This window comes from Coregonus clupeaformis, chromosome 33 (genome assembly GCF_020615455.1).
Source record: "Coregonus clupeaformis isolate EN_2021a chromosome 33, ASM2061545v1, whole genome shotgun sequence".
Taxonomy (NCBI): Eukaryota; Metazoa; Chordata; class Actinopteri; order Salmoniformes; family Salmonidae; genus Coregonus; species Coregonus clupeaformis.
Genome location: NC_059224.1, coordinates 20,218,054 through 20,231,226, shown reverse-complemented (window position 1 = coordinate 20,231,226; position 13,173 = coordinate 20,218,054). Strand labels below are relative to the sequence as shown.

Here is a 13,173-nt window from a genome sequence, read left to right as displayed (position 1 = left end):
AGAGGCCAGGCTAGAAGAGCTCTGAGACAAAGGGGGCTTTGGCACTGGGACTGTATGTAGTGTGTGTGTGTGTGTGTGTGTGTGTGTGTGTGTGTGTGTGTGTGTGTGTGTGTGTGTGTGTGTGTGTGTGTGTGTGTGTGCTGTGTGTGTGCTATTGGCATTCATATCATATGAGCATTCACACTATCACATATCACAGTACAGTAGGGGTTTTGGCCTGGTATCTAGGCTGTGAGAGGGTACAGTACAGTAAGCCTTGGGTGTGGCACAACCTATTGAATGCTCACTGCAAACAGGTTCCCTCAGAGATAAAGAGAAGAGATAGTTGGAACGTCAGTCCTTTGACCCAGAAAAAGGTTGAATTAGTCATGAATGTGTTGCTTGGAAAGAGCAGACAGGAGACTTGATGAGCTCCAACTTTAGTGAAGCTATTTTACATGCAACGCTGCCATCTAGTGGCTGTGGTGAATTCTCCTTCAGTAAAGCTGCTGTCATGTGACTGATACTGTATCTCGTTGACTGACGGACATTCTATGAGTGACCACTACTTATCACCAATACTGACATCTGTGTCTCCCTCTCCATCTCTTTCTTCATCTCTCTCTCTCACCCCTCTCCTCTCCACTTCTACCTTTCTGATCCAACCTCCTCCCTCCCTCCCTCTAGTCGAGCCCAGACGGGGCTCCCAGCTCCCCCCAGTCCCCTCAGCCAGACACAGACTCTCTGGAGAAACCCAAGCTGAAGGCTGGAGGATCAGTGGAGAGCCTCCGGAGCTCCCTCAGTGGACAAAGCTCCATGAGTAAGTACCCTGTGTGTGTGTGTGTGTGTGTGTGTGTGTGTGTGTGTGTGTGTGTGTGTGTGTGTTTGTATGTGTGTGTGTACAGTACACATTAAGGCAGTGCACAAAGCTCGACACAAGAGGGCACTGCCATCACATCTACCTGGCAACATTCACACATTCTTCTACACAGACTTAACCCTTTATCAAGCCTGCTGTGTCAGCTAGTATACATCACATCATAATTTGTATGATCTGAACTCTGTTATAGCTCTATGTCACAATTACACCCACTCCCATTGGAGGGTTCAGAGATGACATGTGACATAATCTGGTCCTATCTGGTGAGAGCTTCTTCTCCCATATTGACTGACCATGATCTTACCCTGGCATGTGTTCAGACAACTCTTCTATCATGTCTTGATGTTAGAGTTTGACTAAGGTCTGTGAGGGCTGGGTTGATGTTTGTTAGTTAGTTAGTGAGAGAGAGTCTGTTGTTGGCCTGGGCCCATAGAGCCGGAGGGGCTATGACACATGCTAATTATTAGATAGGAAGGCTTTTCTCTCTGCTTCCCACACTAATCATTACAGATCAGACATCCAGAGAGACGTCTATGGGAAGACAGCAGCACGTTATATACACACTGGCTACAAGTTATTATTCAATTATAAGGCTGCTATTAATGAGTATTCACATACATACTCGGGCTTTGTGTGAATAGATGAGTACATTTTATCCAACTCTCATTTAAAATAAATTGATGTTCACTTACTCAGTTTCAAAACATTGAATTGAATACATCTATTTGGATGATATGAAAGGTTTGACCATGTGTGTTCCAGGTGGTCAGACAGTCAGCACCACAGACTCGTCTGCCAGTAACAGAGAGAGTGTGAAGTCTGAGGATGGAGATGACGAGGAGCCTCCCTACAGAGGGCCCTTCTGTGGCAGGGCGCGAGTACACACTGACTTCACCCCTAGCCCCTACGACTCAGACTCCCTCAAACTAAAGGTAACGCACACTTACTCACCTCCACCTCCACACTTAGAAACACACAGTCCCTATGGTACTAACTCTCTCAAATGAAGGGAAACACACAGATACTTATTGACTCATATGCACAACCCTGAATTCATAACCGCCCTCAACTCACAAGTTTTCATCTATTCACACACACACACACACACACACACACACACACACACACACACACACACACACACACACACACACACACACACACACTTGATGGCTGATAGTTTTAGCGTTTTCTCATGTGAATGTGTTTTGTGTCTTCCAGAAAGGGGATGTGATCGACATCATCAGTAAGCCTCCCATGGGGACGTGGATGGGCCTGCTCAACAACAAGGTGGGCACCTTTAAGTTCATATATGTGGACGTGCTGAGTGAGGAGGAGGAGAAGCCCAAGAGACCTGTCAGGAGGAGGAGGAAGGGCAGACCTCCCAAACCCACCTCTGTAGAAGAGCTGCTGGAACGCATCAACCTCAAGGTACACACACCTTAACACACATGCACGCGTGCGTACATACACACACAAACTTGTTTAACACACTCACACACATACACCTGTACATTGCACAAGAACACACACACACAACTTTTCCACTCTCCGTTGCACACACATACACACAACTCCATACAAACCTCACACACCAATGCTAAGGTGTTCTGTACAAGGTGAATAGTAGTCCTGCAACTTCCCTCCTACAGTCATATTCATATCCCAGCCATCTAGAAAACACCCAGCCTCTTCTGTCAACCACCCAGCCTAGCCAGCTCAGCCTCCCCAGGGACTGTTTCTAAATGAGCCCAGCTTGATGAAGCTCTGACATGACAGATTACAGACCAGGCTATGTCCATGGCTCTCCTCTACTCAAGGACATAAGTAACATAACGGTACATGCTCAATGCCAGGGCAGAGCAGAGACTATATTACAGGCTTGAAGACCTCCCATGAGTCTACTGCTATCCTACTATATACAGTACATGTGCATCAAGGTACACTCTGTCATCTCTGTCGTCACATACGTGGGAGTGGGAGAGCAGACTAAACCCACCATTAACAACTGGTGACCATGTAAAGACATTATGCTGAGACTGTGTTCCACCTTTGTTCTGTTTCTGTTTCATGTCGCGCTCTGGATAAATGAGTGTTTTTGACAAGTATTTATTTAGATTTCTTTTTTGTTTATTTTAAATGAGAACTAGGGCCAAGTTTCTTTTTTTGTCCAGATTTGGTTAGAATTAGAGAGTTCAGATACATTTACTAATGCAGGTTTACTGGTGATTGAGTCAAGAATATGTACTCCTTAAAGTGACAAAAAAAAAGCTGAGTAACAAAAGTAGCAAGAGTAAGACTCCGTAATAACCTTGCCGACTAATCGTACATAAAACAGAGCTCATTGTGGTCAGGGCGTTCCTAAAAACACAACTACAAAGTGGAGTGCGCTTCGAATCTGCCATCTTCTCTATATTTTTATCTGTTTTATCTTTTGAAATCTTCCATTTCAACTTGATTGTAGAGGTATCTTGGAGCAAACATGCTTTTATCTTCAAATATGCTAGGATGTTACATGAAAGACCAAGATCTTTCATATGAGAAGGTTGTGTAGAGTAGTGGTCTTTGGTTTTGTCTCATTCGTCTTTATCTTAGCAGAAATAGAGCTGAAAGTCACTTTTAGCTAAGGACGGAAGTCTTCGTGGTTACAGTGGTGACATGCAGTCTGTGTGTATTGTACCCTTTAGATGTGTGGGTTGGACAAAACTTTAGACTGAACCTGTTCCAAAACACACAGAGGGTGTATTGTGATATTTTTAGATGGTGATTTCTGGTGTCCTCCCACTAAGCGATAGCACCACAGGGTGTAATGACTAGTTTTGTGCTCTTGTTAAATTGTGTGTGTATCCTCCTTGTTGGCTGTGGTGAAAGGTGTGGTAGAGAATCTCCTCTACTTCATCCCTCTCTTTCCCACCCTTCCCAACTCTTTCCTCCTTTTCTGTGGCCACATTGGTCAATTTCGTTTACCTCATTGCATGTGTTTTTGCAAGATAAACATTTTGCCCTTATCTTTGAAAACTGGTCCTAGGCCAGTTTAGCTGTTTAGCTAATAATAGTTAGTCACGCATGGGAATCAGAAAACGATCTGGAATCAGAACATGAGATAACCAGAGCCTCTTCTCTCCTTACTCCTCTCATCTCCTCTCCTCTCCTCTCTTCTCCTCTTCTCCTCTCTTCTCGTCTCCTCCCTTCTCTTCTTCTTTCTCTTCTCCTCTCCTCCAGGAGCACATGCCTACCTTCCTGTTTAACGGCTATGAGGACCTGGACACCTTCAAGCTGCTGGAGGGGGAGGATCTAGATGAGCTCAACATCAGAGACCCTCAACACAGAGCTGTGCTGCTCACCGCTGTGGAGCTACTGCAGGAGTATGACAGTGAGTACATACACACGTGAACTCATGTGCGCATGCACAAACCTTTCGCTCTGTCTGTTTGACTACATTGTCTCTATGATTACTACACTACATCATTGTGTAAGTTTCTGTATATCTGACTATATGGTTTCTGTGTGTTGTGTGTGTCTGTAGGCAGCAGCGACCCGGAGCGGAGTGGCCTGTCAGGCTCTCAGGAGAAGCTGCTATCAGAGGGCCACATCCTGGTGGGTGACTCACCACGTGACTCTGGCTGCTACGAGAGCAATGAGAACCTGGAGAATGGTAATGACTAGCCTAGCGTAGCTTCCCGCTAATGGGATTAGCCTGGTGTTAGCCTAGCCTGGGCCTAGCCTAGCGCTACAGTGACTGTGGCTCCTATGATTACTCTTCCACTCTGGGCCTCCCCTTCCTCTTCCTCCTCCTCTGCCATGCTATGCTTCTGCATTCTAACCTGACCCATCCGTCATCGCTCTCCATTGGACCAAGGCCTGCCAATCAAACCTCCACTCTTTATCCGCCATGTCTGTCTCCTAGCTCCACCCACTTCACACCCCCACTCACCCCTGCCCCACCTATCTGCGTAGTGTCGTAGTGAGGGGAGAGATGCATCCCCCCCGCTCTTTTTTCCCCCTTTCTTTTTCTCATTGTCACTCCACTCTCTCTTTCCACTGCTCTCTCCATCTCCAGGCTGTCTCTGTCTTCACTGCAGAAGCCCTATCCTAAGGGACAAGGCCCTAACCCCCAGGCCTAGATGGCTAGTGGGGCCCTATGTACAAAGGGAACAACACCCCACATCTCAAATGCACACAACTACTCTGCTCAACTCAAGCCCAGTGCCCATGTTCCTCCCATCTCACAATGGACAGAGAACCCCTACTCCTCCTCCTCCGCCCCAGGAGGTTGAGTGGTTGCTGGGAGACCAGACCAATTATGACAAGATGAGGGAGTGTTTCTTTTGAAAGGTGTTATTGTAAAAGCGGAGATCGTGTAAAGAATGAAGTCACTGCCCAATAATTTACTGTAGTATGGCTCTGTAGGTGGTGCTGGAGTGGAAAGCTATGGTTCCATTAGCCTAATGCCGGCTCAATCTCTGTTCTCCCTGCCATTTCAAGTCACTTGAAAACATTTCTGTAACTTCTTGTGTGTTTATTTGTAATAGTGACCATGTTACACAATGATCGTACGTGCCTAAACAACCCCCAAAAAATCTTGGATTAAAATATTTTTAAATGATAGTGGATATATAAAAAAAGCAGCTTTTCTAATTATGGACGTGTATTTGAGATCTATATTTGTGAGAACGTTTAGTGTATAGTTGAGACTACTCAAACTCCTCCTTAAAAGACTGTGTTTTGCTTTCCGCCTACAGTTGAGTTGAGTTGTGTTCAATCATAACTCATAAACCTTTGCTTGAATCATTGACTTCTCTGTCTATGTTTTCTCTCTCTTCTGTCCTATGTGTGAGTTATAACAGTTCTGAAAGATGTGCAATCTGCCACAGTAGAGATTTGAGTTGTGGAATAAACCACTTCTGTGATTGAAGTTACTCCGTCCTGCTTGCTTCATTTCATGTCTCCTTCTTTCTTTGTGTCTCTGTTTTCTCCATCTCAGTCGTTAACACTCGTCATTAGCTGCATAACATTCAGTGTACATTCTGCATTTTAATTCTGTTTTGTTTTAATTAATAAACTCTTCTTTCACTGTGCCTTTACTCAGTCGCTATGGTAAACCAATCTGCATTATTCTGCCTCCATACAGATGTAGAATCTTAATTTGATCACCCTGTTGCAGGAAAACTTTCCTTCAATCCAGGAAAACGTTCCTGCAATATATATACACTACCAGTCAAAAGTTTGGACACACCTACTCATTCAACGGTTTTTCTTTATTTTTACTATTTTCTACATTGTAGAATAATAGTGAAGACATCAAAACTATGAAATAACACATATGGAATCATATGGTAACCAAAAAAGTGTTAAACAAATCAAAATATATTTTATATATTGTGATCTCTTCACTATTATTCTACAATGTAGAAAATAGTAAAAAAAAAAAGAAAGAAAAACCCCTTGAATGAGTAGGTGTGTCCAAACTTTTGACTGGTACTGCATATATATATATATATATATATATTGTGACGTCACGAGAGGCTACACAGCTTTCAGCGGGATTGCTCAAGTAGTGCAAGGAGACAAGGTTCAAACAAAACAAGGATTTTATTATAGGTCTTGGGAAATTAACGAAAATATAACAAAATTCTGTTCTCTTGTGGCTCTTTAAGGGTTAACAGTTCAGGGATGTCTCTTCCACATCCAAAATCATAATTCTCACTCGCTCAGATAACTTTTCCCCAGCCTTACTGTAGTCCACGTTGCAGCTAGTGGCCAACCCAGCAAAAAGTCCTTCCCAATGTCTCTCACGTATTTCCCCAGGTGCATATATCCAAAGGTGAGTATTTCCCAAAGGTAAGTATCTCCAAATCCTTATATTCCTCATGGAAGTGGACGTGCAGCACTCTTGTCCTCCCGAGAGCCCAGGTTGGAGACTGTGTCTCTTCACCCCCCACACACTCCCTCAGTGTGTCTCTTCCCTTCCCAAACCTTCAGCTCATCAGCTCCTCATTTGTTTCAGCTGCGTGGGAAGATTGGCCATAGAGGGGTGGAGTTCCCGACCATACCAGCAGATGGAGCCATAGCTGTCTGGGTTTGCAGCCACCTCAGGGGGATGTAACGTCCCTCCAGGACACAGCCTCTCGTGACATCACACATCCCCCTCCTCGGGACCGACGTCCCTCGTCGGGTAAAGGCAGCGAAGAAGGCATCACGCCGGGAGAGGGCGTCCGCATTGCCGTGGTGCTTGCCAGCCTGCTCTCTCTTCAACTCCTCCACCTCTAGGACCAGGGACTCAGCCTCCTGTTGTCTCTCCTTGAGTTTCTTACTGAACGCATCAGCCTTGGTTTTAGCAGAGTTTAGCTTCTGTTGAGCAGCTTTCAGTTCCTTCTCTCTCTCTGCCTCCGCATTCTTCATCTTGTTCTCCAACACCTTGTACTTCTCCTCTGCCTTCTTCTGGACCTCCTTACTACTGCGCAGGGTCTCCTCACACTCCTCGATGGTCCTGCGCAGCCTCTCCAGCTCCTCCTGTTGCTTATGGAAGGAGCTCTGTTGGAGTTTAGCCTGGAGGATATCTAACTCTTCTGTCTTCATGTCTAACTGTTGCTTTAACAAACGATACCTCTCAGCGGTCCCCTTCAGACCAGACAGTTCTTTGTCCAGATTCTGTAGCTCCGTCTCTGTGTCGGTCTGGGCACCTGCCATCCCTATCAGAGCCCGGGCGGGAGTGAGTAATTCGGAGGATTGCACCGGAGCCTTCCCAGGATGAGTCTTGCCTCTCCGTTTCCGAGGTACTCGGGTTATCCTCTCCTGAGACTCTCTCCAGAGTGGGTAAAAGGCTGGGCAGTCTCGTCCAATTAGGACAGGGACGGGGAGGGAATCAACCACCCCCGCCGTCGTGTGTATGGTTCCCTGTGTGCTGGTCATTGTAAGTTCAGTAATGGGGTATTCTCTGGTGTCCCCATGGACACAGGAAACTGGGAGGACTTTCCCCGGGGTCAGACACGTTGGGCCCACCAAATCCTTACGCACCAGGGTGGCCCGGCTACCAGAATCCAGTAAGGCCTCCACATCATGGTGATTCACAGTTACCGGGCAGGTGGGGGGGTCGATCTGGGCCGCCATCTACGACTCCCAAGAGCGAGGCAAAACGGTGTGTGGGTGCTGAGCTGGAGGACTCCGCAGTGGGCATAGGTTCATCGGCTGGTTTCCCACACTGCCAGGAGATATGTCCCATCTCCCCACACCGGTAACACTGTCGAAGTTTCCCCCTCCTGGTGTACTCTTCTTGACCCGCCCGGGTTTCTGGCTCCCCCTGGAGCCGGGATAAGTCCTGACGTGGCTGGGTTCGAGACCTTGGGGGTCCTTTGGACGGGTTCTTCCCATTTGTGGTGGGGGCCGCCCTCCTGGGGTCTTTTTCGGGAAGCATTCAGCATCTCCGCTGTGGCCTGGTACTTTTCCACAGCTTCCACGGTCAGATCAGCCGTGGTCAAGGCCTGTTGACTGATGAACCGTTTTGCCTCATAAGGCAGGGGCGCGTGAGGTAACGATCCACCACAACGGCCTCCACCACCGCCGCTGCTGTATTCCTCTGCGGATCCAGCCATTTCCTTGCGATTCGGACAAGTTCATGCATCTGCGCCCGAGGAGGTTGGTCTGGTTGGAAGGTCCAACTGTGAAAGCGCTGGGCCATACCAAACTTTGTGAGTCCATATCTGCTGAGGATCTCAGACTTCAGGGCATCATAGTCAGTAACCTGGTCAGGGCCCAGGTCCCGGACAGCATTCAGCGATTCCCGGTTAGAAAGGGGGCTAACAGACCAACCCACTGTTGCTTGGGCCAGGCTTCCCTAGTGGCCGTGGCCTCAAATGCATGCAGGTATGCCTCAATGTCATCGGTAGCTCCCATCTTAGATATAAAGTCACTTGCCTTTATTGGGCGGGTATTTTGGACCACCCTCTGTCTCTGCAACTGCAATTCCTCTGCCTTCAGAAGGTTGGCTTTCTTTTGCTCCTCCAAGAGAGCCACGTTTGCTTGCATCTGGGCTTGCTGGCCAGCAACAAGGGCTTTTCAATATGTCCTCCATTTCAGTCGGCGGGAGCCTACGGCCAACTTGGAAAACTGGGTGATCAAACCGTCGGTATCCTCCTCTGACATGCACTATTAACGCTTGAGCGTGCCCGTATTCTCCACCATCTGTGACGTCACGAGAGGCTACACAGCTTTCAGCGGGATTGCTCAAGTAGTGCAAGGAGACAAGGTTCAAACAAAACAAGGATTTTATTATAGGTCTTGGGAAATTAACGAAAATATAACAAAATTCTGTTCTCTTGTGGCTCTTTAAGGGTTAACAGTTCAGGGATGTCTCTTCCACATCCAAAATCATAATTCTCACTCGCTCAGATAACTTTTCCCCAGCCTTACTGTAGTCCACGTTGCAGCTAGTGGCCAACCCAGCAAAAAGTCCTTCCCAATGTCTCTCACGTATTTCCCCCAGGTGCATATATCCAAAGGTGAGTATTTCCCAAAGGTAAGTATCTCCAAATCCTTATATTCCTCATGGAAGTGGACGTGCAGCACTCTTGTCCTCCCGAGAGCCCAGGTTGGAGACTGTGTCTCTTCACCCCCCCACACACTCCCTCAGTGTGTCTCTTCCCCTTCCCAAACCTTCAGCTCATCAGCTCCTCATTTGTTTCAGCTGCGTGGGAAGATTGGCCATAGAGGGGTGGAGTTCCCGACCATACCAGCAGATGGAGCCATAGCTGTCTGGGTTTGCAGCCACCTCAGGGGGATGTAACGTCCCCTCCAGGACACAGCTCTCGTGACATCACAATATATATATATATATATATATATATATATATATATATATATATATATATATATATAGCCATGGTCTTCAGAGCATAACTGTTACATAAATGTGATCCACTTTGCATTGCCATACTTGTTTCTCTGGACATTACAATGAGCTACAGAGAGAAAACTACAAATGTACCACTATCACAAAGAATCAGCATTACTGCATCATGCTCTTAAGGAAATCGTGAATGTCATGGATACATTAGAACTAGTAGATATATGGAGGCTTAAATATCCTGATCTAGTGAGATATACATGGCGGAGACTCAATCAAGCTAGTCGTCTTGACTTCTTTCTTACGTCATTCTCATTGGCACCAAAAGTTTAAAAAGTGTTGATAGGGGACAGAATGCGGTCGGACCATCATATAATTGGCATATACATTACTCTTACTGAATTTCCACGTGGGCGAGGATATTGGACATGTAATCAAAGCCTATTGGATAATAACTTGTTTTTAACTAGGACAGAGGAATGTATAACTGATTTTTTCCGACATAACATAGGTACAGCAAATCCCCTTATTGTATGGGACACCTTTAAATGTGCCTTTAGAGGCCATGCAATTCAGTACTCATCTCGAAAACAAAAGCAATTTAGGTCAAAAGAGTCCACGCTAACAAAGGAAATAGAAGATCTAACAGAACAGATAGATGGCAATAAAAACTGTAACATAGAGGCTCAGAATAATATTAGAGGAAAAACAAAAAGAAATGGAGAAACTTATTCAAGAAAGATCAAGTGTAATATATTATTAAAAATAAAGCAAACTGGATGGAATATGGGGGAAAATGCACCAAATTCTTTTTGAATCTTCAACATAGGAATGCTACCAAAAATAATGTATTGAAACTGGTTACAAATGACGGAGTCACCCATGATTCACCAAATGCTATTTTGAAGGAGGAAACAAAGTACTTTAAGCATATGTTTTCGTTTCAGTCGCCTCCATCTCCTCTAACTGAAGCAAATTGTAGAGATTTTTTTTCTATTGATAATGTAAAATTAACAGCAATACAGAAAGACTCATGTGAAGGTGAAATTACAGAGGAGGAACTTCTGGATGCAATTAAATACTTTATGTCTGGGAAAACTCCAGGGTTGGATGGCATACCTTTTTTGATATACTCAGAGGACCGTTATTAGCATGTTTTAACCACTCCTATGTAAATGGTAGATTATCAGACACTCAAGAAGAAGGTCTGATTTCATTATTACTGAAACAGGATACAAGTGGAAAATATAAAGATCCAGTCCATTAAAAAAATTGGTGGCCCCTTACACTTCAGTGTTGTGATGCAAGAATTCTAGCAAAATGTATAGCGCATAGAATTAAAAAGGTATTGTCGGACATTATTCATTCTAATCAGACAGGTTTTTTACATTGGCGATACATTGGAGATAATATAAGGCAAGTACTGGAAACAATAGAACACTATGAAAAATCTGGGAAACCAGGCCTACTATTCATAGCAGACTTCGAAAAGGCATTTGATAAAGTACGACTGGGGTTTATATATAAATGCCTGGAGCATTTCAATTTTGGACAATCTCTTATCAATTGGATTAAAATCATGTATAGTAACCCTAGGTGTAAAATAGTAAATAATGGCTATTTCTCAGAAAGTTTTAAACTGTCAAGAGGAGTGAAACAAGGTTGTCCACTATCGGCATATCTATTTATTATTGCCATCGAGATGTTAGCTATTAAAATCAAATCCAACAATAATATCAAGGGATTAGAAATCCAGGGCTTAAAAACAAAGGTGTCATTGTATGCTGATGATTCATGTTTTCTTTTAAATCCACAACTTGAATCCCTCAACAGCCTCATAGAGGATCTAGATACATTCTCTAACCTCTCTGGATTACAACCAAATTATGACAAATGTACTATATTACGTATTGGATCACTAAAAAATACAATTTTTACATTACCTTGTAGTTTACCAATAAAATGGTCTGATGGTGATGTGGATATACTCGGAATACATATCCCAAATGAAATAAATGATCTCACTCCAATACATTTTAATAGAAAGTTAGCAAAAATAGATAAGATCTTGCTACCATGGAAAGGTAAATACCTGTCAATTTGTGGAAAAATCACCCTGATTAACTCTTTAGTATTATCCCAGTTTACCCATTTGCTTATGGTCTTGCCTACGCCTAGCAAACAGTTTTTTAAATTATATGAGAAAAAAATATTCCATTTTATTTGGAACGGCAAGCCAGACAAAATTAAACGGGCCTATTTTTATAATGAATATGAATTCTGAGGACAGAAATTATTAAATATTAAAGCATTAGACCTATCACTAAAAGCTTCAGTCATACAAAAATTATACTTAAATCCGAACTGGTTCTCTAGCAAACTGGTGAGATTGTCTCACCCAATGTTCAAGAAGGGACTTTTTACAACCCCTCACTTTCAGGTATTTGAAAAGGAAATCATCTCCCAGATATCACTATTTCTAAAACAAGCCATAGAATGTTGGTTGCAATTTCAATTTAATCCTCCAGAAATGACAGAAGAAATAATGCAACAAATATTGTGGTTAAACCCAAATATACTAATTGATAAAAAAAGGTATAATCTTCATAAATGATATTATCGGTAGGAATGGTGGAGTTATGTCGCACATGCAGCAACAAAAACATATGGAAATGTCTGCTCTACCCAAAATTACAACCAAATAATTGCAGCATTACCACAAAAATGGAAGAGGAAAGTCGAAGGAGGAAAAAGTAAGGAACCTGTCTGTCGGCCTTGCATTAAAGAACATAATTGGTTAAAGAAAATTGTGATAAATAAAAAGTTTACCAGTTTCATTTAAGGACCAAAAGATTGACAGCCGTCCCATATAGATTGCAAAATAGTTGGGAAGAGATTTTTGACGTACCGATTCCATGGCATAGTGTTTATGAACTGATACGCAAAACGACGCCGGATTCAAAACTTAGAATTTTTCAATTTAAATTATTATATAAAATTCTTACTACCAATAGAATGTTATTTGTATGGGGGATACAATCTTCCCAGCTCTACAGATTTGGCTGTGAAGAGACAGAATCATTAGATCATTTGTTTTGGTACTGTCCATTTGTAGCTTGTTTCTGGACACAGGTCCGGGAATGGATGAAGGATTGCAATATTTGCATGGAGCTGACCCTGCAGATAGCACTACTGAGTGATCTGAAAAGTCATAGTCAATCGATCAATAATATAATAATACTTTTAGAAAAAATGTTTATTTTCAATTCACAAATTGTAGAAACAATGAGAATAGAAAGGTTCAGAACTTTTGTAAAACATCACAGTACAGTTGAAAAATATATGGCAAATAGAAATCCAATATGGATGGTGTTAAGAGATAGATGGGAGGTGTTGAATGGAGCTGAAGGATGGGACTAATAACAACAACTAATAACAACACGATAACTAGTGTAAGACATGCTGTGTCCAT

General features: G+C 43.6%; 1 protein-coding gene across 5 annotated transcripts in view; it reads left to right on the top strand.

Moving 5' to 3' along the window:
- Window positions 1-13,173, top strand: part of LOC121548771 (SAM and SH3 domain-containing protein 1) — a 312,171-nt gene that overhangs the window by 287,383 nt on the left and 11,615 nt on the right. For all 5 annotated transcript variants that reach the window (XM_041860321.2, XM_041860320.2, XM_041860323.2 and 2 more), the window contains 5 exons: window positions 667-799; window positions 1,622-1,791; window positions 2,081-2,290; window positions 4,082-4,232; window positions 4,386-4,514. In XM_041860321.2, the coding sequence (XP_041716255.2) occupies window positions 667-799; window positions 1,622-1,791; window positions 2,081-2,290; window positions 4,082-4,232; window positions 4,386-4,514 (793 nt within the window). The remainder of the gene's footprint in view (window positions 1-666; window positions 800-1,621; window positions 1,792-2,080; window positions 2,291-4,081; window positions 4,233-4,385; window positions 4,515-13,173) is intronic.